General features: G+C 42.1%; 1 protein-coding gene across 3 annotated transcripts in view; it reads left to right on the top strand.

Moving 5' to 3' along the window:
* Positions 1 to 26086, top strand: part of acox3 (acyl-CoA oxidase 3, pristanoyl) — a 192686-nt gene that overhangs the window by 11151 nt on the left and 155449 nt on the right. For 2 of the 3 annotated variants that reach the window (XM_068039930.1, XM_068039915.1), the window contains exons 2-5: positions 13822 to 13986; positions 15903 to 16136; positions 23502 to 23576; positions 24798 to 24887. In XM_068039930.1, the coding sequence (XP_067896031.1) occupies positions 13822 to 13986; positions 15903 to 16136; positions 23502 to 23576; positions 24798 to 24887 (564 nt within the window). Of the gene's footprint in view, positions 1 to 6367; positions 6479 to 13821; positions 13987 to 15902; positions 16137 to 23501; positions 23577 to 24797; positions 24888 to 26086 lie in introns of all 3 variants that reach the window. The other variant, XM_068039922.1, reaches the window with a different exon arrangement.

Here is a 26086-nt window from a genome sequence, read left to right as displayed (position 1 = left end):
AAACTGGAAATTGTCAAAATGACGTAGGGTGTCAGAAGAGTCACGGATGTAGGTGGGAAGAGACTGGACCAGCGGAGAAAAGATAGAGTCTAGATAGGAACAAATAAGTTCAGTGGGGCAGGAGCAGGCTGACACAATGGGTCTGCCGGGACAGTCCCGTTTGTGGATTTTGGGAAGGAGGTAGAAGCGGGCTGTCCGGGGTTGTGGGACTATGAGGTTGGAAGCTGTAGAGGGAAGATCTCCAGAGGAGATGAGGTCAGTGACAGTCCTTTGGATGGTGGCTTGATGTGGGGTCATGGTCCAGAGGGAGGTAGGAAGAAGTGTCCGTGAGTTGGCGTTGATCTTCTGCAAGGTAGATGTTGGTACGCCATACGACAACAGCACCACCCTTGTCTGCAGGTTTGATGACCATGTCGGGTTAGACCTGAGAGAACGGAGTGCCTCAAGTTCAGAGGGGGACAGGTTAGAGTGAGTGAGGAGGGCAGAGAAATTGAGATGACCAATGTCTCGCCAACACTTTTCAATGAAGAGATCAAGAGCGGGTAAGAGGCCAGGGGGAGGGGTCCGGGTAGAGGGAGAATGCTGGAGGCGGATGAATGGGTCTGCTGGTCGGTGGGAGGACTCCTGGTCAAAGAAGTGCGCCCGGAGGCGACGGAAGAAAAGCTCAACGTCATGCCGAGCGCGAAATTCATTGAGGTGGGGGCGAAAGGAGATAAAACTGAGACCTTTGCTGAGTACAGAACGCTCAGCATCAGAGAGGGGGATGTCAGAGGGTATAGTGAATACACGGCAAGGGGTCAGATCAGAAGGGGTGGGGTCAGAGGGAAGTGAAGCGGAAGGAGGATCTGGAGGGGCATTAGTCCCCATCAGCTGCTGGAGCTTGCGTTCCTTAACACCTGAAAGGAAGAAAAAAAGTTTTTTGTTAATGCGTCGGATGAGACGAAAGATGAAATGAAACTGCGGAGTAGAACAGCTTTGAGATAAGGTGAGGCAGTGCTGCTGGTCCAATCTACACCTCCTTTGTTATCTCTTGCCCCACCCCCACCTCACTTGCTTATAACCTGTGACTTTTCTAATATTTGTCAGTTCCGAAGAAGGGTCACTGACCTGAAACGTTAACTCTGCTTCTCTTTTCACAGATGCTGCCAGACCTGCTGAGAGGTTCCAGCATTTCTTGTTTTTATTTCAGATTTCCAGCATCCGCAGTATTTTGCTTTTATAATAATGTGATAATGATCAGGTAATCCGTTTTAATGATGTTGGCTGAGGAATAAATATCAGCCAGGATACTGAGGCAAACTTTACTGACGTGTCATTCTAGATTTTGTGTTGCAGTCTCTGGAGTGGGATTTGAACCCACAACCTTCTGACTCTGCTGAGTGCTTAGGATGTCAGCTATGGATCAGTTGGTAATATTCTTATCCCTGCCAGTAGATTGTAGTATCAAATCCCAGTCCCGGACTTGAGCCGAAAAATCTAGGCTGATATTCCAGTGTGGTGCTGAGGGAGTGCTGCACTGTCGGAAGTGCCATCTTTCAGAATGGATGTTAAACAGAAGGCCCCGTCTGCCATCTCACGTGGATGTAAAACATCCTACAGCACTACTTTGAAGAAAAGCAAGGAAGTTATCCTCTGATAAAAGCAAAATTCTGCAGATGCAGGAAATCTGAAATAAAAACAAGAAGTATTGGAAATACTCAGCAGGTCTGGCAGCATTTGTGGAAAGAGAAGCCAGAGTTAACGTTTCGGGTCAGTGACCCTTCGGAACTGTAGCATACAGTGTAGCATAGTTTGATGAACAGACTAACACAATCACCGACCAATTAAACCACTGAACACTATAGTGTACAACGGAGGATATGCCTCGGTGGTCATGGTCAGCAGGCAGAGTTAGAAGCTTGCAAGGTTTGGGTGGTTAGTCTCCACCAGTTTAATATTCAGGTTTCCAGCCAGTGGATTTAAAAAAAATTCATCATTCAACATGACATGTTTTCATGACAGCAGGAACAGAAGAACCTGGAGGTGTGAGAATAGATCTTTGAAGGTGGCTTAACAAATTGAGAGAGTGTTCAGCAAAGCATATGGGATCTTAAGCTTCATAAATGGAGGTATTGAGTACAAAAGCAGGGAATTTATGCTGAACCTTTATAAAGATTTGGTTAGACCACTAGTAGTTATTGTATCTAGCTCTGGTCACTACACTTTAGGAAGGATGTGAGGGCCCGTAAGAGGGTCCAGAGGAGAATTTCCAGAATGGTTCCAGGGATGAGGGTTCTTAGCTGCAAGGTTAAGGTTGGAGATGCTGGGGTTGTTGTTCTTGGAGCAAAAGAGGTTGAGGGGATATTTGATACAGGTGTAAAAGATTATTACAGGTTTAGCTGAATTGGACAAAGAAAAGCTATACCTATTAGCTGATGGTACAAGGAGTTGGGACACAGACTTGATGTTTTGGATGGGCGTGAGGAGGAATTTTTTTTACAATGACCTGGAACTTGCTGCCTACAAGTGTGGTGGAAGCGGAGATCATTAATGATTTCAAAATGAAATTGGATAGGCCCTTGATGGAAGTAAACTTGCAGTTCTTTGGGGATGGTGTGGGGGAATGGACTGACTGGATTGCTCTAGAGAGCCAGCTAGACTTGATGGGCCGTGATGGCTATATGACTACATTTTAAAAGTACTTCATTGGCTGTAAAAGTGCTTTGGGATGTGAAAAGTGCTATATAAATGCAAGTTTTTATTTCTACCACTGCTAACTTCTTTGGTATAAATTTTTGTCTTTGACACTCTGACATCATGACCAATTGTGTGCATGAACATGCCTATGCCTGTATTTCTGATTTGACAGTCCTGACTTTCAAAGCTCTATGTCCTGATTCTGAAAGTGAAAATTTAGACTGATAAAGGCGATCCTGGCAAGCTTAAAAACTACTGAGAAACTTTATTGATATCGGTGACTCTCCTCAGGTTTTTGTTTAGATTTTGATGTGTTTATGGGATGCCTTTGTGACTTGCAGAGTAATCAGAAAGGATGGGGAAGAATTCTCCTCCTGTGTGGAAGCTGATAACCAAGTGGTGGTTTCTACAGGTTTTTTGTCTACACAATATTGATTAGTGTAAAGAATGAGAAAACTGAGAATTGGTTCAACACCTACTAGGAGATGATTATAGTCCAGATATGGAGTTTGGTGCCAACTGTAATTCAGTTGTGGAGGGAAGTGGGTACTGATGAAGTCATGTACCTACAACTAATGGAACAAAAGTTACATGTGTATAATGTTGTGGTCAAGAGGACGGTGGCAATGCGCAAGCATATTTTATGGTGAATCCTGATGCTGACGTCTTGTTTGTGAGCGGCTGACTACCTAACGTGGACTCAATTCTTGCCAGTTTTATCCTCTAGCTCGGGTGAGAAAGGCAAATTGAGTCTCTTTTGTGTCATGCAGCTGCAAGATCAAACATCTGGCAATTGAACTTTGAAACCAAGTTAACCCTGTATAGCAGAGGCAATAATGCACAGGTTAATCAAAGATAGTTAGCATGGATTTGTTAAGGAAAGATCTTGTTTGATCAACTTGATCGAATTTTTTGAAGCAAAAGCAAGGAAGATAGATGAGGGTAGTGCAGTTGATGTAGTTGACATGGATTTTAGCAAGGCTTTTGACAAAGTCCCACATGGCAGACTGGTTTAAAAAAAAAATCCCATGGGATCCAGGGAAATGCAGCAAGCTGGATACAAAATAGGCTTAGTGGCAGGAAACAAAGGGTAACTGTTGACGGGTCTTTTTTATGGCTGGAGGGCTGTTTCCAGCGGAGTTCCGCAGGGCTCAGTACTGGGTCTCCTGCTTTCTGTGGTATATATTAACAATTTGGACGTAAATGTAGGGGGCATGATCAGGAAGTTTGCAGATGGCAGAAATATTGGTCGTGTGGTAGATAGCGAGGAGGTTAGTTGTAAGCTGCAGGAAGACATTGATGGTCTGGTCAGATGGGCAGAAAAGTGGCAAATGGAATTCAACCTAGAGAAGTGTGAGGTGATGCATTTGGGGAGGTCAAATAAGGCAAAGGAATACACGATAAATGGGAAAATACTGAGAAGTGTAGAGGAAGTGAAGGACCTTGGAGTGAATGTCCACAGATCCCTGAAGGTAGCAGGACAGGTGAATAAGCTGGTTCTGAAGGCATATGGAATCGTTTCCTTTATTAGCTGAAGTGTAGAATATAAGAGCAGGGAGATTATGCTGGAACTGTAAATCATTGGTTAAGCCACAACTTGAGTACTGTGTGCAATTCTGATCACTTCATTGCACCGGAGAGGGTACAGAGGAGATTTACAAAGATGTTGCCAGGACTGGTAAAATGCAGCTGTGAGGAAAGATTGGATAGGCTGGGGTTGTTTTGCTTGGAACAGAAAAGGCTGAGGGGAGATCTGATTGAAATGTACAAAATTTTGAGCAGCCTGGATATAGTAGAGGTGACGGGTCTATTCACCTTAGCAGAGAGGTCAATGACTCATAGATTTTGACGGATAGATTAAAGTGATTGGTAGAAAAATTAGAGGGGAGATGAGGAAAAACCTTTTCACCCAGACGGTTGTGTGGGTCTGGAACTCACTGCCTGAAAGGGTAGTCGAGGCAGAAACCCTCAATTCATTCAAAAGGAGTCTGGATATGCACTTCAGATGCCAAAATCTGCAGGGCTACGGACCAGATGCTGGAAGGTGGGATTGGAATGGGTGAATTATTTTTCAGCCAACACAGACGTGATGGGCCAAGTGGCCTCTTTCTGTGCCTTAAACTTTCTTGATTCTAATGCAATACTTGAAGCAGGCAATGCTTCGGTACCGCAGGACATTGTGGTTATTGATAAGCAAGTCTGGTTCACAAATCAAATCTGGAGGTGTAGACCTGCCACTGGTGATTGGGATTAATTTGCAGATAACTCTGAAGGCCAGTACACTCGTACATAGAATGATTCTGGCTGGATTAGTAGTAGATGACTTACCCAGGCTTTGTACTGGTTGTGCAAAAAGAAAGATATGCATTTATATCGTGCCTTTCATGACCACAGAGCATCCCAAAGGGCTTTACAGCCAGTGAAGTACTTTTGAAGTGTATTCGCTGCTGAAATATAGGAAACTTGGCAGCCACTATGCACGCAAAAAGCTCTCACAAATAGTAATGTACTCATGCCCAGATAATCTGTTTTTGTGACATTGATTTGAGGGATAAATATTGGGTTGGATGCTGGGGAGAACTCCCCTGCTTTTCGTCAAAATATTTTTAGTTAAACTCCAGCAATTACCTGGCATATACTTAGGAATCCCTAAGCCTTGATGACTAAGTTCTTTGGATATGGGTAAATGTGGTTTGTGCCTACAGAAAGAGTAGGCATCTCATCTTAGACAAAGAAATTGTATCAGTGTAGATTTCTCAGTCGCTTGATTTATAGATTATTAAACATGGTGATGGATTTCCACAACTGGCTGACCAAATATATCTTTTGACCATGTTATGAGTGAGGATTTTCGATTTTCAAGTGACTAATGGTTCTCCTTGTGTGATTTTTGCCATATTTTTGTGGGTAACCCAAATAAAGAAGAAATTGTACTTGTTTAGGGCCTTTCATGCCCTCAGGATGTTCTGGATTATTTTGAAGTGTAGTCACAAACAGAAATGACCAGTTAATCTGTTTTTGGTCCTATTAGTTGAGGGAAGAACATTGGTCAGGAGACCAAGAAAATACCCCTGTTCCTCTTCATATAGTGCCACAGAATCTTTTATGTTCATCTAAACAGTAAGACAGTACATCAGTTTAACAAAAAACTATTTATGACAATGTACCATTCCCTCAATGTCAGCGCTTTGTGCTCAAGTCCTGGAACAGGGATTTAACTGTGGCCTTCAGATTCAGATGTGAGAGTGCTACCAATTGGTCAAGCTGATACGATAGTACATTAAAATCTTGAGAATTTGGCATGTTAAAATTCTGTAAATGCAGAGTTTTTCGTTTTTGTGATTGACACTGTCTCCCTGACCACCCCTCTGTGCTCCCATCTCAGTTTTGCAATCTGATTTCATTACAGTTCTCTTCATTTTAGTACCTGAGCATTAAGTTAATTACAGCTTGTACAAAAATATATTGTTAATACTGTCTCAGGTTTCCTAGTGCTAGACAATACAGTCATTGTTTTTCATTTGCCCTTGTATACCTGAGATTAAATTTTAAATATCTCCAGTCTCTTTTTGTTAAAGTGAAAGTGCAGAAAAATAACTATGAACAAAATTGTTTTTACTGAAAGTTCTGCCTTCCTGCAATTTTATTAGTAGGTTGTTAATTACAGAAGAAAACTTTTTCCTTTTTTAAGAGGAATTTTGAGCTCAAATGTGTTGTGAATTAGAGATGCCCTTTCTGAAATGGTGGAAAAATCAAATTTCATCATAATCTGAAAAGATTTTAAGCAGCAAATAGATGTTCTGTAAGTATCCTCCTGTAAACTTGGTCACAATGATATTCAACAAATGTGCAATAAACCTATATTTCATTATTGTAATCAATGTCTTGCTGTTCTTTAAATGTAGATTTAAATATTGTGCTGAGCCTTGCTTATCGAGTAACATTTGCAGCATTGCCAAGTGAAGCCATTCTAAATTATTCTCTGAACATATTAAATTATTGTGTTGTTGGAATCGCTTTAGCAAATAATTCTTGTAAAATTCTTGCAATAGAAATATTCTACAGTTATTCCCCATGTTCTACTTGACATGAATCTTGTTACTTATTTTGTGTAAAGAAGTTGGGTAACTGATATACAAGTACATAATGGTCTCTGTTCATTCTCTTAAAAACTTACATATATAAAAAAAAACTATGTAACGAAGCTCATTCTTACGATTGGTCTCTTCTGAGAGTACCTGACCTTTTATTTTAATAATATAGCAAATGGCTCAGTGAGAGAAACGCATTGCAGCTTGTTGCACAAGGAGGAGACTCAACATAAACCCTTTTACAGTAGGAAAAAAACCTTTTCTTCGAAAGCTGCATGATAATGAAATCCAACAGAATATAACATTCAAATATCATGACTTTTTGTACTTTGGTCATTTTTTCCCAAAGCACGAAGTGGCAAACTGAGCTGTGTTGGTTTCAAACTAGATATATCAAACAAAGTCACACTTTTTAAGCCAAAATAACTTCAGTGATACTCACTAGTCTAAGAATATAAAACGTTCTTTGTTTTGAACATTAGATAACAAAATGAAAAGTGACATGGTTGTGGTTTAGTGGAATTGACTACTCTTTTATTTGCTTCAGAGTTGTTCCTCCTTACCATTTCCTGAAGAGCTTTTTCTTCTTTTAAAAGAAAGCATTTTGAAAAGTGCCAGGAAATGTTTTGCTTATAGAATCATAAAATGGCTACAGCACAGAAGGCCATTCGGCCTGTTGAGCTCACGCTGGCTTGCTGCAAAAGTGGTTAAGCTAGTCCCACTCCCTCGCCCTTTCCCTGTAGCCCTGCAATTTTTTTCTCTCTTCACATGCTTATCCAATTTCCTTTTCAAAGCCACAGTTGAATCTGCCTCCACCACCCTCTCAGGCAGTGCATTCCAGATCCTAACCACTCGCTGCATTAAAAAAACAAGTTTTTCCTCACATTGCCTTTGATTCTTTTGCAAATCATCTTCAATCTGTTTCCCCTGGCTCTCAACTTTTCCACCAATGGGAACAATTTCTCTCCCTTTATTCTGTCTAGATCCGCCATGATTTTGAACACCTCTATCAAATTTCATCATTACCTTTTAAGGAGAACAATCCCAGCTTCTCCAATCTATCCATGTAACTGAAGTCCCTCATCCCTGGAACCATTCTCAAATCTTTTCTGCACCTTCTCCAAACCCTTTATATTCTCCCTAATATGTGGTGCCCAAAATTGGACACAATACTTCAGTTGAGGCCAAACTAGTGTTTCAGAAAGGATCATCCTAACTTACTTGCTTTTGTACTCTGCCTCTATTTATAAAGCCCAGATTCCCATATACCTTTTAACCACTTTCTCAACCTGCCCTGCCAACTTCAATGATTGTGCATGAATTTCTCCGCGCCCCCCGCACCCTGCCAAAAGGCCTCTCCATTCCTGCAATCCTTTAGAATTGTACCCTTTATTAAAAAGTCCTACTGAAAGGTCATCAACCTGAAATGTTAACTGTTTTTATCTCTGCACAGATGCTGCTAGACCTACTGAATGTTTCCTGTATTTTTGATTTGATTTTTATTTCAGATTTCTAGCATCTGCAGTATTTTGCTTTGGATTTTTAAATTGTTGGATTCCATTTCCCTGCCACAACTAGCTGGCTGGCTATCGGATGTGAAGACTGGCACAGGCAAGGAGTGGGGAGATTGAGGGGCCGGGGTCCTGGAGAGATCGGTTGATGGGGATGTTGCAGGTTGATCACCTGCGCCCCCATCCTACCATGGTTAAAACCAGAAGTGGATGTGCTGGAGACTGATTGGGTTTCCTATTTTCACAATTTTAAACTGCCATCTCCTGCTCCCCTACCTGGCCTGGGGAGTTAAAATTGCCCCCAATGTTGAGGACTCTCAGAGCCACTCCGAGCAACTCCCATGCACGAATATGATTCTGTCTACCGGTGAAATGGGACGTATCCAGTAGTGATACTGGAGAAGTCAGGGATGTTGTTTGACAGATATGGTTCTGTAGGTGTGTCTGCTTGATTGGTCTGTGGGACTGCTCTACTAACTTGGGCATAAACCTCCAGATGTTAGTGAGGAGAAAGTTGCAGGTTCAAGTGGGCAGTTTCAATTGCAACTTTTAAAAAGGATTTAGATAAATACTTGAAGGGACGGGGGAAGATTCCAGGGTGAGGAGAAAGGGTAGTGGAGTGGGACTAATTGGACTGCCCTTTCAAAGAGCTGGCACAGGCATGATGGACCAAATGGCCACCTCCTGTGCTGTATTATTCTTTGATAATTACCAGCTTTATTGAATTCAGTTTTACAACTTGTCATGGTAGGTTTTGAACCCATAAATTACTAGCCCAGTACTTTTAATTTATTACCACAACTACTCTTGTTCCTCCTGAGCCATGTCTTCATATGCCTGTGTGCTGGTTCTTTAGGAGTGATCCAGCCTTAAGTTCTACAGTTGCATTCTCCAAAGTACTTTCTGCAATACCCCCACATTTTCTAAGCCTTCCAGATGCAGTCCACAACTTACTGGCAGGTGTCTTTATCCTGCCCAGCAATATTCTAATTAACTGACCTCATGATTTCAACTAAGATCAGCATCAGGGCAAAAGAATGAACAAATGACCACCCTGCCACACTTCCAATGGCAGGCCTCAGAATATCTAAGAAAGCCAACATCTAATTTATTAGAGTATCATTGTGTATTTCATTCCCCACACCTTTCTCCCATCACTTAAACATCAGAAAGTTGAATTGGAATATAGCATTTGCGGCTAAGGTTCCTAAATGAGTAAATTAGCTCGGCTACAGACTGTTCCAATAATCTTAGTCAAGTTATATTGATACTTCACACCACTGCCACACTGACCCCCCGCCCCTCCGTTCAGGACACAGGGGCAGCTGATCGCATATGGGAGCCCCTCTCGCGGCGCTTCTGATGCATCCTGCAGTTCCTTGCTTCCTCCGCCAGGGACATGTGAACCGCTAAATCCCGGGGTGATAGAGGGTGCTCATGATATTTGTCATGAGAACCCTGAGATGCCAGGGCCCTCACTGCCGCGGGCATGCAGAGGACGTCCGCCCAAGTCATCAAAAGCAGGGCGGCAACAAGATCAGCCATCTGCCTCTGGTAGGTCTGGTGGCAAGGGATCATGCACACGAATGAGCACGCATAAACGGATTAAGAAAACACTTTAATTTCACTACTGGTGCACTGGGTGACTTGAAGTACATTTATTTGATTTGTAAATCAATAGTATTTGATTAAATTGGAGATTTTATCATTGGACATGTCATTCCTGACGTCAGATCCTACATAGTTATTCAACTCAAGTTTATATTTATTTATATTTAGAGATACAGCACTGAAACAGGCCCTTCGGCCCACCGAGTCTATGCCGACCATCAACCACCCATTTATACTAATCCTACACTAATCCCATATTCCTACCACATCCCCACCTTCCCTATATTCCCCTACCACCTACCTACACTAGGGGCAATTTATAATGGCCAATTTACCTATCAACCTGCAAGTCTTTGGCTGTGGGAGGAAACCGGAGTACCCGGTGAAAACCCACACGGTCACAGGGAGAACTTGCGAACTCCGCACAGGCAGTATCCAGAATCGAACCCAGGTTGCTGGAGCTGTGAGGCTGCGGTGCTGACCACTGCGCCACTGTGCCACCCTAAAGTTGTCTCAAATGTGAGGCCACACACTTGGTTCGCGACCCTCATGATGTGATGGATTGGTTATTCGCTTTGTCTCACCCCCTAAATGTTAGAGATTTTGCACTGTCAGATCCTCGCAATGATTAATGTCATAAATCAGATTGAAATGTGTGAAGATTTAGATCATTTCAACTGAAATGCATTCCTATTAGAGATTCCCTTGTTTCCCTAGCAGTTAGAGCCAAGTTACATTCAGCTTCCTCTCCATGATCATCATTAGACTGATGCCCATCTTCCTCATCAGAAACATCGTCATCATCTGATGACACGTTGCGCTGACATTGATCATCCTTTAGGGCATCTCCATGTTCAATCGCCAGGTTATGCAAGGCACAGCAGACGACAATGAATCTGAAAACCCTCGACGGTGCGTACTGCAGTGAACCACCGGAGCGGTCAAGACACCTAAATCTCATCTTTAGGAGGCCGATAGTTTGTTTGATTGTCACTCTGGTGGCTGCGTGCCTCCTGTTGTATCGTTCCTCCGCCTCACCCCTTGGGTTTCTCGCTGGTGTCATGAGCCATGTCTTCAGAGGATAACCCCGTCGCCAAGTATCCATCCCTCCATTCTCTGTGGAGGACTGAAAATTGCAAGCACCTGTGAGTTGTGGAGAATGAAAGAATCATGACAACTACCAGGGTAACGTGCACACCTGCATGATTCGCTTCTGATGATCACAGATGAGCTGAACGTTCATTGAATGGAATCCCTTGCGCTTCATGAATGCCCCCGACTGTCCAGCTGGTGCTCTAAGGGCCACGTGAGTACAGTCTATCACGAACAATTCCCATTGTTGAACAGCAGAACAAATGCTTTGACCACAGGTAATAGCTTCCAGCTTTTGTGACTGGCTCACTTCAGGTACTTCCTTCAGGCAATAACTAATATTGCATGGGTCCCTATCAGCAGTGCATAACATTCAGATTAAACCTTCTGCACAACCTGCAAGTTACAACCCTTGTTAGGACACACAAATAACATCAGCATTAATAAAGTTACAGTAAATTAATTTTTACCTCCAACTCCCTCATGAATCAATGCCTGCCGCCCTGTGGGCGAGGATTTCGGGAATAGTGACTATAACTGTAAGATTTAAGATAGTTTTGGAAAAGGACAAAGATGGACGAGAAATAAAGGTACTGAATTGGAGGAAGGCTGATTTCAATATAATAAAACAGGATCTGGCCAAAGTGGACTGGGAGCAGCTACTTGTAGGAAAGTCTACATCAGACCAGTGGGAGTTATTCAAAGAGGAAATAGAGCCAACGTGTTCCCATAAAGATGAAGGGTAAGACCAATAAGTCCAGGGATCGCTGGATGTCAAGGGATGTAGAGGATTGGATAAGGGAAAAAAAGGAGGCTTATGGCAGATTCAGAGCGCTGAGAACAGCGGAAGCCCTAGAGGAGTATAGGGGGGTTCTTAAATAAAGTAATTAGGAGAGTGAAGAGGGGACATGAAAAAACACTGGCGGGCAAGATAAAGGAAAATCCCAAGGCGCTTTTATAAGTATATTAAGGGCAAGAGGATAACTGGGGAAAGAGTAAGGCCCATTAGGGATCAAGTAGCAATCTTTGTGTGGAGCCGGAGGACGTAGGTGATTAATATGATTACTTTTCATCTGTTCACTATGGAGAAGGACAATGTAGGCGTAGAGATCAGTGAGGGGGATTGTGATATACTTGAACAAATTAGCATTGAAAGGGAGGAGGTATTAGCGGTTTTGGCAGGCTTAAAAGTGGATAAATCCCCAGGCCCAGATGAAATGTATCCCAGGCTACTATGTGAGGCAAGGGAGGAGATTGCAGGGGCTCTGACACAAATTTTCAAATCCCCTCTGACCACAGGAGAGGTGCCAGAGGACTGGAGGACAGTGAATATGGTACCATTATTCAAGAAGGGTTGTAGGGATAAACCAGGTAATTACAGGCCAGTGAGTCTAGCATCAGTGGTAGGGAAACTATTGGAAAAACTTCTGAGGGACAGGGGACAGGATTAATCTCCACTAGAAGAGGCAGGGTTTAATCAAGGATAGTCAACATGATTTTGTCAGGGGGAGATCAAGTCTAACAAATTTGATTGAATTTTTTGAGGAGGGGACTAGATGTGTAGATGAGGGTAAAGCAGTTGATGTAGTCTACATGGACTTCAGTAAGGCTTTTGATAAGGTCCTGCATGGGAGATTGGTCAAGATGGTAAGAGCCCATGGGATCCAGGGCAATTTGGCAAATTGGATCCAAAATTGGCTTCGTGGCAGGAGGCAGAGGGTGATGGTCGAGAGTTGTTTTTACAATTGGAAGCCTGTGACCAGTGGTGTACTGCAGGGATCGGTGCTGGGACCCTTGATGTTTGTAGTGTACATTAATGAATTATCCGTGAATATAGGAGGTGTGATCAGTAAGTTCGCAGATGGCACGAAAATTGGTGGTGTCGTAAATAGTGAGGAGGAAAGCCTTAGATTACAGGATGATGTAGATGGGCAGAGCAGTGGCAAATGGAATTTAATCCTGAGAAGTGTGAGGTGATGCATTTTGGGAGGACTAAGAAGGCAAGGGAATATACAATGGATGGTAGTACCCTAGGAAGTACAGAGGCTCAAGGGGACCTTGGTGCACTTGTCCATAGATCACTGATGGCAGCAGCACAGGTAGATAAGATGGTTAGGAAGGCATATGGGATACTTGCCTTTCTTATCCAAGGCATAGAATATAAGAGCAGGGAGGTTATGATGGAACTGTATAAAACACTAGTTAGGCCACAGCTGGAGTACTGTGTACAGTTCTGGTCGCCACACTATAGGAAGGATGTGATTGCACTGGAGAAGGTGCAGAGGAGATTCACTAGAATTTTGCCTGGGCTGGAGCATTTCAGCTATGAAGAGAGACTGGATAGGCGAGGGTTGTTTTCCTTGGAGCGGAGAAGGCTGAGGAGGGACCTGATTGAGGTATACAAAATTATGAGGGGCATAGATAGGGCAGATAGGAAGAAATGTTTTCCCCCAGCGGAGGTGTCAATAACCAGGGGGCATAGATTTAAGGTAAGGGGAAGGAGGTTTAGAGGGGATTTGAGGAAAATGTTTTCACCCAGACGGTGGTTGGAATGTGGAACACACTGCCTAAAGGAGTGGTAGAGGCAGAAACCCTCAACATTTAAGAAGTATTTAGATGAGCACTTGAAACTCCATAGCATTCAAGGCTATGGGCCAAGTGCTGTAAAATGGGATTAGAATAGATAGGTGCTTGACGGCCGGCACAGACACAGTTGGCTCAAGGGCCTGTTTCTGTGCTGTATAACTCTATGACTCTAGTACTGAAGTATTTTTACATCCTAACATTCTGATGTAAGCTTTACTGCTGTTACTTACAAGTCTAAATATTTGTTGCTGTAGATGAGTACAATCAATCCCACAGAAGAGAAAGCTGAGGGAAATACCTTGGATTCTCTGCTTTTGGATTTTCCCAGTGGTCCATTGGATTTATATCGGAAAAAAGCATCCTTTAATTGGAAGGAATTGGCCCTGTTTTGGGACGGAGAAGAGATTATTGGAGTAAAGGTAAGATGTCACCAAATAAAAATCCTGGATCGCTGATTCCATTAACATGGTGCAACACCTGGGGCAGAAATTCTGATATCCAGATTGAAGGAATAGAATTGGGGAGGGAGTATGATTTTTGCCCACTTTTGACCCTATCCGAAATCCTGGAGCAGAGTCATTGAATAGTCAGGGCCGATACCTCTGCCTTTAGCTGCACAACACAGGTGCCCACCTCATTGAAGTATAGTATTTTGGTATGATTCGAATTATGATGAAACATATTGCCCATATAATTCTTTTGGTTTCCCCTCTGTAGACATGGAGCAACTTGAATAAGATAATCTCTCTGGAATTGGTTTTCCTGTTCATTTCTTCTTTTGATAATTCTTTGTTAAGCCCCACAATTGAACTGATGACTATTGTTACGACCGAGGAAGGAGTAATGTACTGTCTTTCTCTAGTTCCACAAGTCACAACATATATTTAAATGTCTATCCAGTTACCGATACGGTCAATCATTTACTCTTTGCCCCGAATAAAATACACCAACTAGGTTTCTTTAATAAACCACAAAATTATCAGTTTATTATAAAACAAGACTTATCCAGTAAAGAAGCAAAACATTAACACACAGATTGAAATATGAAAGTTCCCTTTTAAATAGCCAACACAAACACACACTCTCTCACACTGGTTAAAAAAAAAAATTCTCTGCTGAGGTCTTTTTCAAAAAGCACAGAAAAGACTACTTTAGCCAAATACTTGTTAATTCTTGAAGAAAAAGGATGAGATATGTTGTTTCCCAAAAATGGCATACAGTCTGGCGTCTGAGTACATGTAGATGGGTCACTGGGATCTTTTCTAGAGCAGTTCTTTTCAAGTGGCATTGAGAATTAATCTGGCAGGTCTTCCAGGAGCTTCCCAGGAGAAATGCAGCATCGGGGGTTTTAGCACTCACACTTTGGATTTGCAGGGTTTTTTCCAAAGGGGTAGAGAAAGAGGAAGTGGGTTTTTCTTTCAGCCAGTAGCTACAAGCCCAACTGCCTTCAAAACAGTCCACACCCCAACTGAACCAAAACAATGGCTGCCATAAATCTTGACATGCCACATTTCTCTGTAAACATATCTCCCAAGTACCCAAGGTTTCTTTTGTTTATTGAGCGTAAGGCATGTGACATCCAGTGAAGGTTTGTTTCCAGACAAGACCTCCCAGTGACCCTTGTTTAAAAAAAAAATCCATGGAATCTTTTCAGTTTTCTGAATGAACCAATGTCCATAATTCTAAAATACGAGTCCTCAAAAAAATGTTAATAATAGAAGCACTTTCATAACACTATTCTCAGTTTACATATGGTCTACTGGATATTTGGCACTGTAGGCAGAATTCCTGGAGAATGCCAGAAATACCACCCCTCCCAAAATCATCGCCAATGTCTGGAGAAAAGTAATGAGGGTGGCAAAGAAGCACCCATCTCTTACCTCTCCCGTACCCCAGTGCAATTTCTTCTTTTTAAGTTAATGGCCCAGAAATTTGAAAGACCCAAAACTATACTTTCCTCCCCCACTTCCACCCTCATCAATTTTTTTCCATTCTTGTTTTGTTTTTAAGCTAAAATCAGCGGGAAATGCTCCCTCTGAAAATTGTTGTACACCACATTTAACGCAAGTATTCTTTTGCACTGCTTTTATCATCAAACCTGGTTTAAAACTGATGATTTTGCAGAGGTATTCAAGTTGGTATATGAGTCGATGCTTTTTTAAAAAAAACTTTTAATTTGATAAATTTCAGCTGACATTCAATTTCTAACAATTATCTTGTCAGTTCTTTTCAATTATTTTATTGGCAGTCTGAAGCTCAAAATTGACAGTAATTTTGTGTATGTGTGGTATTTGAGCTATTGTAAAAGTAAGATAATTTTTTTCTCTTTGAATAGAAACATGTATTTAGAGCTCTGGAAAATGATCCAGTTTTTGCTCGTCAACCTGGACAAGATCTGTCCTTGGAGAAACATCGTGAACTGACTTTCCTTCGCTGTAAACGACTGTTTGAGTATGACTTCTTGACATTGGCAGAAACTGTGCAAAGTCCTCTAAAGTCTATAGCAGTTTCTCAATGTTTAGGCATGTATGACTGGTCACTAGCTAGTGTGTATTCACTAAATAAACAGGTAAGTGCATTGCAATAATTCATATTTCTATCCAACTGCAGTGTACATTTGAGAATAAAATACAAGTCTGTGCAGCCTTTGAGCCAGATTAAGTATAGAGGTGGAAAAGGCATGAATGAGGGCTTCAGCAATGGAAGGACTAGAGTAGGAGCGGAAGCGAGCAATGTTATGGAGGACAAAGTAGGTGGTCTTTGTGAGGGAGAGGATAAGGGGTCAGAAACTGAGCTTGGTGTCAGATAGGATGTTGAGATTGTGAGAAGTCTGGTTCACTTGAGACGATAGCTGAAGAGGGGGATGAAAAGGTACAGAGTTTATAGTGGGTGGGCTGAAGATGATGCCTTTGATCTTCCTGATGTTTAAATGGAGAAAATTACAGCTCATCCAAGACTGGATGTTGGACAAGCAGTCTGACAGCAGAGGCAACAAAGGAGTTGAGAGAAGTAGTGGAGAAGTACATCTGTGTGTCGCTAGCATATAGGTGGAAGCTGATTCAATGTCTATGGATGATGTCAAGTGGAAGCATGCAGATGAAGAAAAAGCCAATGTTAGATCCTTGGGGGGGTGGGGGGGGGGGTTCCAGAGGTAACAGTGTAGGAGTGAGGAGAAGCCATAGCTGGAGATGCTCTGGCTATTATTGAATTATTAAGAGTGGAACCAAACCAGGGCAGTCCCGCAGACCTGAAGAATTGGAGGATAGTGGGTTTATCTGTCGTAAGAAAATACCTATTCCACCTTATCTGACCAACTAATAGGTCGGAAGTCTAGTTTTACTAACTTTAATACTTTATTAAAAAATGCAAGATTTTAGCTTCAGTCTAATTTTATATTGCTTTGTCAATCACAGTGGGGTTGGCATTCTTCCATCTACAAAGGATGATGGACACGCAGCAAACAATCTATTTAGGTGGGATGTCCTCACTTGGTGCACCTTTACTGATAGCTCTGAAGGCCAATCTTTGAGTCATAGGTTCTGCCACAAGTGCTGCACGTTGTTGCGAAATTTCCGTATATTTTTTGTTAAAACTTGGGATCTGTATTTTTAAAACTGAAGAGGCTGATCTTTTGGATGTTTTTTTTTAAAAAAGGTTGACCGGTAAAACAAGTTTTTCTAGAAAGCATGTGATTTCCAGTAAACATAGCAGGGGGCTTTGACCTAAGAGCTGCCCTTTGTTGTGACAGGAAAGAATTTATGATTGCCATGGGACTTGCTTGGAAAGTTTAGTTTCACTTTGGACTGTTAAAAGATGCTGCTTTTTGGACTGAAAGCAGGCAGTTAGAATTTGCATATGGACCTGCCAGGAGTTCAGAAGAAAAAACAGATAACATATTATTTCTCTTTAAAGAATCCCGCTCTTGAAAAGCAAAAGCTTGTATGAAGTTGTACTGTTGCCTCCTGCATTTTTAAGAAACCCTGAATGCTTGCAGAAACCTTGCATCTTTAAAAAGGACTTTTGCATCGAATGTGTGTGAGAACTGACACCTGTTGCAGCACACCTGATGGAAGACCTATGTGAAGCTTCTACAGTTGAATTTCTTTGCCTGCCCAAAACAGACTGTTCATCAACGTAGCCTGGAAAGGCTTCAAGTGGCATCCAACTATTAGACTTTGGGATGCCTCACCAAACCAAAGGACTTCGTCTCTTTGCTTCAGTATAAGTTATTTGTTCCTTTGAAACAACTGTAAACAAAAATCCCTTTTTTTCCTGGTTAACTTTTTTTTGGTGTGTGTGTGTGAGGGCTAGGATAATAATATAGGGCTTTAATATTTCGATTCACATATATGTTTAGTTTAGAGATACAGCACTGAAACAGGCCCTTCGGCCCACCGAGTCTGTGCCGACCATCAACCACCCATTTATACTAATCCTACACTAATCCCATATCCCTATCACATCCCCACCTGTCCCTATATATTTCCCTACCACCTACCTATACTAGGGGCAATTTATAATGGCCAATTAACCTATCAACCTGCAAGTCTTTGGCATGTGGGAGGAAACCGGAGCACCCGGAGGAAACCCACGCAGACACAGGGAGAACTTGCAAACTCCGCACAGGCAGTACCCAGAATCGAACCCGGGTCCCTGGAGCTGTGAGGCTGCGGTGCTAACCACTGCGCCACTGTGCCGCCCATATATTTACTTCATTATTGGTTAAGACTTGGTTTTATAATAAACGTATAATTTTGATGTTTATTAAAGAAACCTGGTTGGTGTGCTTTATTCTGGGGACAAATAGAGTATCTAATTGGCTGTTTCGGTAAGTGGGAAAATTTATTGATATGCTGTGACCTGTGGAGAAGTGAGACTGAATTAACAATTCGGTTGTAACAACATGAAGCTGCCAAGTGATGCTGTGAGTTGTTGTTTTTGACGTTGGTGCCTGTTGCCGAGCTGTTGTAGCAACTGGTTGACGTCGTTGTACACACCAGTCCATTGGGTGTGTCACCACTTCCCTCTTGCCAGCTAGTGACTCACAGGTGCAATAGTTGACATTTAGGGCCTTCATGTCATGCTGCAAGCATCCTTGAAACAAAGCTTTGGGCCCCCCACTGGTTGGTCCCGGCTACCTCACCACACAGAAGGTTTTTCGATATGCAACCATCTTCCATCCTGCGGTCGTGTCCAATCCACTGAAACCGCCGCTATTTGATTAGTGCCAACACACTTGGAGAAGACTGGCACATTTGTGATTTTGTCCTGTCAGGATATACCCATAATGTGCCACAGACAGCGAAGATGGAAATTATTGAGCTGCTTTTCCTGGTAGCTTTAAGTTGCCCATGTTTCACAGTCATACAGCAAGGTGCTAAGAACGCGGTCAACATCATATGCATCTACACACCAACTCTGAATGCCAGCATCTCGGATACAGAGCATTTTTATGACTTCCTAGGTGACACTTTGAGGAACATCCCAAATGGCAAGAGGTTTTTCATCCTGGGTGACTTCAATGCACATGTTGAGGCAGATAGTGATTCATGGCCAATGTACCTCAGTCATCGTGGGGTGGGCAAGATCAACAATAATGGACAATGCCTTCTTGAGCTTTGTGCCCTGAATGAACTCTGCAAAACCAATACCTTCTTCCAGGACAGACGTCACCGCAATGTATCATGGCATCATGCAAGGTCTGGATGTTGGCACCGAATCATCACAAGGAGGTCCGATCTACCCAGTGTTCTTCACACCCGCACCTACCATAGCACAGATTGCGACACCAATCACTCTCTTAGCAGCAGAGTGAAGGCGCACCCCTGAAAGTTCCACAGCTCCAAACACAACTGCCTGCCATGCATCAACATGCCTTGCATAAGCAATGATGCCAAATACCAGCAGTTCACACTGTTGCTAGAATGCTTGCTACCCACCAAAGCACTGGAAGCACTGGCGCTGGCATCGATGAGCTTCGTGACTTCAATCATCTATGAAGCAGCAGAAGCATCATTTGGGAAAGGCGGAACCCACAACAGGACTGGTTTGAGACCTCCTCAACTGAGACGATATGTCGTTGATGCAAAAAACAACATCTACATGATGCACAACATAAACCCAACAGTTAAGACACTGCATGACCTGAAAGTAGCCAAGACAGCCATGCAAAGGAGAAGGCGATGACTGCAAACAACACTGAATCAGCTTATGTCAAGAAATCCAAACTGCATGTGACAAAGGAAATCTATGCACTATGTATGAAGGGATCAAGAGGGTGCTTGGCCCTGCTATCACCAAAGTTGCTCCCCTGAAGTCGGCAGATGAAGTACTCATCGACAGAAGTAAGCATATGTCCCGCTGGGCTGAACACTACTGTGAGCTGTACTCCTGTGAGTTAGACATCTCCCAGTCTGGGCTTGACACTCTCCCACAACTTCAATCATAGTAAGCATGAAAATTCCACGTGTCCATATGCTTGCATAAATCAGTCTGCTGGATGGAATCTTGGTTGCCCCAAGATTGAGCTCCAGTGTCCTCAGTCCAAGGTGCACACACCAGATCACTACCCCGTAACACATCTGCTTTTGTCACAGGTTAAGATGTAACCACAGTGCCATGTGCTATTCCATTTGTCTGACAAATGGTAGAAACTGGTTTGTCCACTGCTTTTATACAGTAGGCATTTTACCTCTTCAAGATCTCTCTGTTCCCACCATGCTAACCTCTCATAAATATTTTAAATTAAAGACTCCTGAAGTCATGTGATATAATTATCTCAGGGTCTGTTGACTACAGGAATATAGGTAATTGTGCACAAGTTGTCTTCTATTGCTCAGGCTGCTTATTCTGAAAAGATGCTTTAGACGCATGCAGGGATGAGAAATTTCCGCCAAATTGAGGATTTCCGACATTCAGGTTTTGGAAATCCACCATTGGCTTTTTCTGACACCCAAAACTTCAGTCCAGTCCTGTCTGTGATTGGCCACTGTCTGACTGATAATGGGCTGCCTGGGCAGGGTGAGCGCTGATTGGCGGTTCGCGTGCAGGTGCACTGGGATCGGCTGCCCTTGCTGTTTTTGCACGGTTTAGTGAGTGAACGGGAATAGTTGCTGTGGGGGAGAGAGAGAGAGCAGCCAAAAGGAGAGCAGGAAGCAGACCAGCACACAGCCAGAAGCACGGTGCAGAGCGATGCTGAGGGAAAATGCGCACAGAGTCAGGCAGCCCTTTAAACCAGCACCAGCCTAGGGACCGGAGAGAGACACATAGAGAGGGGAAGAGGGGGACACACAGACTGACAGAGACAGGGAGAGAGGAGGAAGAGAGAGAGACACAAAGAGAAGGGGAGAGAGCAATCAATATCACTCCTGGCAGATGGACATCTATCCAGAATACTCTGCTCACTATATCAAGTCGCAGGCATACATTGTTTTTGTTTGCCTAAGTAATCAATGCCTGGTATCTCACTAAATCAGTGTTCAACATAGTGACGAGAAAGTAAGTTAATAAAATAGTCTTCTCATTTAAACCTTGTTCACAAAAATGCATTTTTTGTTGTTTTGAATAATAGTAAAATAAAATTCTAATGCTTTTATCTTTCTGAAATTTGCTTACTGGACCCCCCCCCCCCCCCTCACCATGTAAGAGAAAAATTGTAGTGTGGCCCCTCACGCGAGAAAATTGGACACCCCTGCAGCTTCTGACCTTCAGACCCAAAGGACTGGCTTTTAAAAAAAAAATTGGAACTGTCAGTTTCACTGACAGATGCTGCAAGTAGGAACTGCTGCATCTGACCTTTGGGGCAGCTTCATGCTTTTCCAGCGGGCTTTAAAAAAAAAAATTGAAATTAACAGTTCTGGTGTTGAGATTTGCTTCATCCTTCATAGTTACATGATGTACTAACTGTACTAAATGCTGACATGTCGGAATGCTGAGGTCACTTTGGTGATTTTTATACAAACTTCGCTGTCTTGACTGTAATCAAAGGTAAACAAAGGGGAAACTAATGTTCTACACGTTTCAAGTGGCCTGGAAGCATTTACATCATTGTAGATCATTAACAGTGCTATAATTACATGATTCCTTTGTCTTCGGCCACGAATTTACAGACCTTTTTAGTCACTGGTCACTCTCATCCTTGCTGTACCTTCTTTACTTACCCCATGATGCTTTCTGCTCCTGTTTAGTCATAAGTCATTTTCCACTATTACCCCTACAACTGTGTCAAAGATTGCAGAGAGGTCGGGGAGGAATAATGCATCAAGGTCACAGTTAGTGAGAATGTCATCTGTTACTTTGGTCAGCGCTGTTTCAGTACTGCAGCAGGGTCAGAGCCTGATCTGCCCAAACAGGGAGTTGCAGGAAAGTTGGGCATGGAATTGAGGTGTGACAACATATTAAACGAGATTAAAGACAAACAGGTCAAGGTTGGATACTTAGAGGGGCAGGAGGGTTGATGACAGCAGTTTTAAAGGGAAGGAGTACCCAAAGGAAAGGCAACATTTACAGTATCAACTAGCATAGGTGTCAGGAAAGGAAGTTTTGTATCAGTTTAATGGGTACAAGTTAAGGGGAGAAGGAGGTGGTCTCATGGATGAGATGAGCTTATAGATGTCATGAGGAAAGATGGGAGAGCAGCTATACTGAGAGAGAGAAATTTGGGTTCAGGGAAAGGGTAGGAGTAGAATAGAGTCATGTTTGGTTTGATAGACAAGAGAGAGGGAGGCAGCTGAATGGATGCTCTCAATCTTAGTGACTGAGAAGTCCATGAGCCACACCTACTTGTTTTTAGAAATGAGGAGGAACATGGCAAAGGAAAGGGATTTAAGGAGATGGTTAATATTGGAGAAAAGCAACTGAGGATCACCTTTGCTCTCCAGGATGATCCTGGAGTAATGGATGGTTTTGGAGGAAGAGAGTGAACTTGATTAATGCTTGCTATGGTCCAGCTAGATTTGATGATTGGCTAAGCCAGTTGTGCACCAGGTATTATCAAGTCTGTCCTCGTTAGACTGGTGAAGAAGGGGAAAAAATTAAAATGTTATGACTTTTCATTAGAATGTAGCCCTGGAACCCAAATATACAATATGAAATTTTTACTTATTTGGGATTGCTGTGGATGCCTTCTCTGTTTCAATGGCTTTAATCACTTCTATAAGCAAATCACACATTCTGGAGTAGACTTACACTATTTGTACTTGTATTTACTTGTACATCCTTTGGATAACAATATTGTACAACATGTACCTCTCAACATGCAAACTGATTGTCGTGTATTTTGCATGTGCCGTTAGGTGTGATTTTCCAATCTTCAGTAGATGGACTGTCTACACTTTTGAGGCAACATTGACTATACTTCAAAAGCAATTCATTGGCTTTTGAGACACCCTGATGACACAAAATGTGGTTTTTAAATATAAGTATTTTCCTAGTGTGTCATGACTTACAAAAGGACATCTTCTCAAAAAGAAATCATTTACATTTATATCGTAACTGTTCATGTCCTGAGGATGCTCTAAATCACTTTATGGGCAATGCAGTACTTTTAAATCTGGTCACTTTTTTATAGGGAAATATAGTACCAGAGTTGCAAAATAAGTCAATGGGTATCAAAGCTAAGAATTGTATTGGTAAATGGATGAAGAGAAGGAAGCGCAATGTAGTTATGAGAACAGCTATGTCATAATGGAGATGGTATGATTGGAGATCCCTCCTGTTATACATTGCAGTGTTAATGCAAAGTAGCTAAATTTGAATTTTCTTTTAGATGTTGATCACACTAGCAGAATAGTTCTGACATTTTGATAGTTTGAAACTAGTTCATATCATTTCATCCATCAACTAGATAAAACAAAAAGAATCTATATGAATAATTTGTTCTGATCAGTGAAAACTGCATTCATCAGAATTTGGCCTGTATTTGTGTCAATTTCAGATATTTGGAGGTTCTGTTATCAGTTCCGGATCTAGTAGGCATCATCAGTTTGTACAGAAAATGCTCGATATGGAGGTAAGTTTTTTTTTAAATTTATGTAAGTCAGTGGTTGCTTTTTTGTGTTTGGAATGCAATATATTATTTAAAGAACCCCTAGTGACTAAAAGTCTGTTGATCTCACTCTTGAATATACTCAATGATTTAGCATCCATAGCCCCCGAAGCAGAGAATTCCAAAGACTCGAGAATAAATTTCTCCTCATTTCAGTCCTAAATGGCTGACCCCCCTTATCTTGAGTCTGCGATCCCTTAGTTCCAAACTCTCCAGCCAGTAGAAACAGCCTGTCAGTGTCTAGCCTGCTCAGAATCTTGTACATTTCAATGGATCACCTCTCATTCTTCTTAACTTCAGAGAATATAGGCCCATTCTACTCCATCTCTCCTCATAGAACAGCACTCTCATCCCAGGAATCATCGTAGTGAACCCTTGTTGCACCTCTCTGAGACAATCATATCCTTCCTTAGGTAAGGAAACCAAAACTGTGCACAGTACTCCATTTGTGGTCTTGCTAAAGCCCTATACAATTGCAACAAAACTTCATTACTCTTGTATTTCAACCCCCATGGAATAAAGGCCAACATATCATTTGCCTTCCTGATTGCTTGTTGTACATGCATGTCAATTAACTTACTGTGATTCATGTACAAGAAGAACCAAATCCCTCTGAGTGTCAACGTTTACCAGTCTCTCTCCTTTTTAAAATATTATATATTTTGCTTTCTCATTCTTCATACCAGGATGGATAATTTCAAACCTAGCCACATTATATTCTATTTGCCGCCGCCTTGCCAGCCACTTAACAGGTCTATTACACTTTGCAGCCTCTGTGTCCCCCTCACAGCTTATTTTTCCACCTAATGGCTTACAGATCTAAATTTCCAAAGTACCCATAAAAGAAACCATGTTAGCGCAGTAAATACTTTGTTGTACACAGCATCAGAAATGTCAACAAATGTAGAATGCAAAATGCTGTGCTCGCAGTGTGCAGTATACCTGTCTCTGTAGCAATGTCTGGTGACATAAGATAACTCTTGCAGTCTCACTCTTTATCCCTGTACTTTTCGTGTTTTCCTGTCTTTTTTCTCTCTCCCATTAATCTCACTTTATTTTTGTTACTCCCTTATTTATATTATGAAAAATATGTGGTTCCTTTAAATCCTTTTTTTGGTGCATTTTTTGAAAATATTTTTTGCTCGCTTCTTTATACGGTCTTAGTACATTTATTTCTTAATTTAGATCTTCGGATGTTTTGCTTTGACTGAGTTGAGCCATGGAAGCAATGCCAGGGCTATGAGAACAACAGCAAAATATGATTCCAGAACCAAGGTTTGTATCCTGCATTTATATAAAAATAATTGACTGCCTGCAGGCTTGATTTTTTTTTTCCACTGTTCTGATTTGCTGTCTATTTGGGAGCAGAAATAATATTTTAATGCACGTCTACATTGTATCTTTTGAATAATCTCATTTTCGCCCAATTATTAGCATATCTCCTATGGTGTAGCTCACTGTAGATCAGGGGATGCTTTGCATTGGACAAGTGCGGTATACTATTAATGCATAATGGACTATTCTGCTAAAGCGAAGCCAAAGATAACTTAGTCTATCTCTTTTAGATCGCAAGAAATAGTTGTGTCTTCCTTGGGCTTTTTCTTTTATTCTTTCATGGGATGTGGGTGTCGCTGGCAAGGCCAGCACTTGTTGCCTATTCCTAATTGCCCTTGACAACTGAGTGGCTTGCTAGGCCATTTCAGAGGGCAATTAAGAGTCAACTGCATTGCTGTGGGTCTAGAGTCACATGTAGGCCGGACCAGGTAAGGATGGCAGATTTCCTTCCCTAAAAGGCATTAGTGAACCAGATGGGTTTTTGCAACAATCGATATGGCACCATTACTGAGACTAGCTTTCAATTCCACATTTGTATTAATTAATTAAATTTAAATTCTACCAAATGCCATAGTGGGATTTGAACCTGTGTCCCCAGGGATTAAACTGGGCCTCAGATTACTAGTTGAGTGATGTTACCACTACGCGACTATCTCCCCAACTTGAATGAATTAAACCTGGTGAAAACATGTTTTGGTGTAAATTTCCTTCCACATTTTCTTGTCTGAAGCCTTCCTGTGCCATGCAGGATAGGCTGAGACTGCTGGGGTGTAGATGAGAGTGGGCTAGGATGACTCTGTGAAATTCCCCATCATTTACTTGAGAACGTACCAGGCCTCCACTCACCAGTTGCTAATGCCTAACAACACAGCTGAGATTGAGAACTCAAGTGTGTGAGAAATAACAGTTGCAAATCAACCTCCCATCAAAGCACATGACAGCTCCAATAATCAATGTCATCATGCAGACCCTCCGATAATTTTTTTTTCTCTGACTCCTGATTTTCACCCTTAACCCTCCTATCCAAAAAGCAATGCATCCTATTGGAGTTCCATTTCTGTCCAAATTGTCCATTTTAGTTTTTTAAATCTAGTGCATTATGGCACAATTATCTTAGGAATGCTAGCATATTGAAATAC

Source organism: Heterodontus francisci, chromosome 1 (genome assembly GCF_036365525.1).
Source record: "Heterodontus francisci isolate sHetFra1 chromosome 1, sHetFra1.hap1, whole genome shotgun sequence".
NCBI lineage: Eukaryota > Metazoa > Chordata > Chondrichthyes > Heterodontiformes > Heterodontidae > Heterodontus > Heterodontus francisci.
This window is presented reverse-complemented; position numbering and strand designations above follow the sequence as displayed.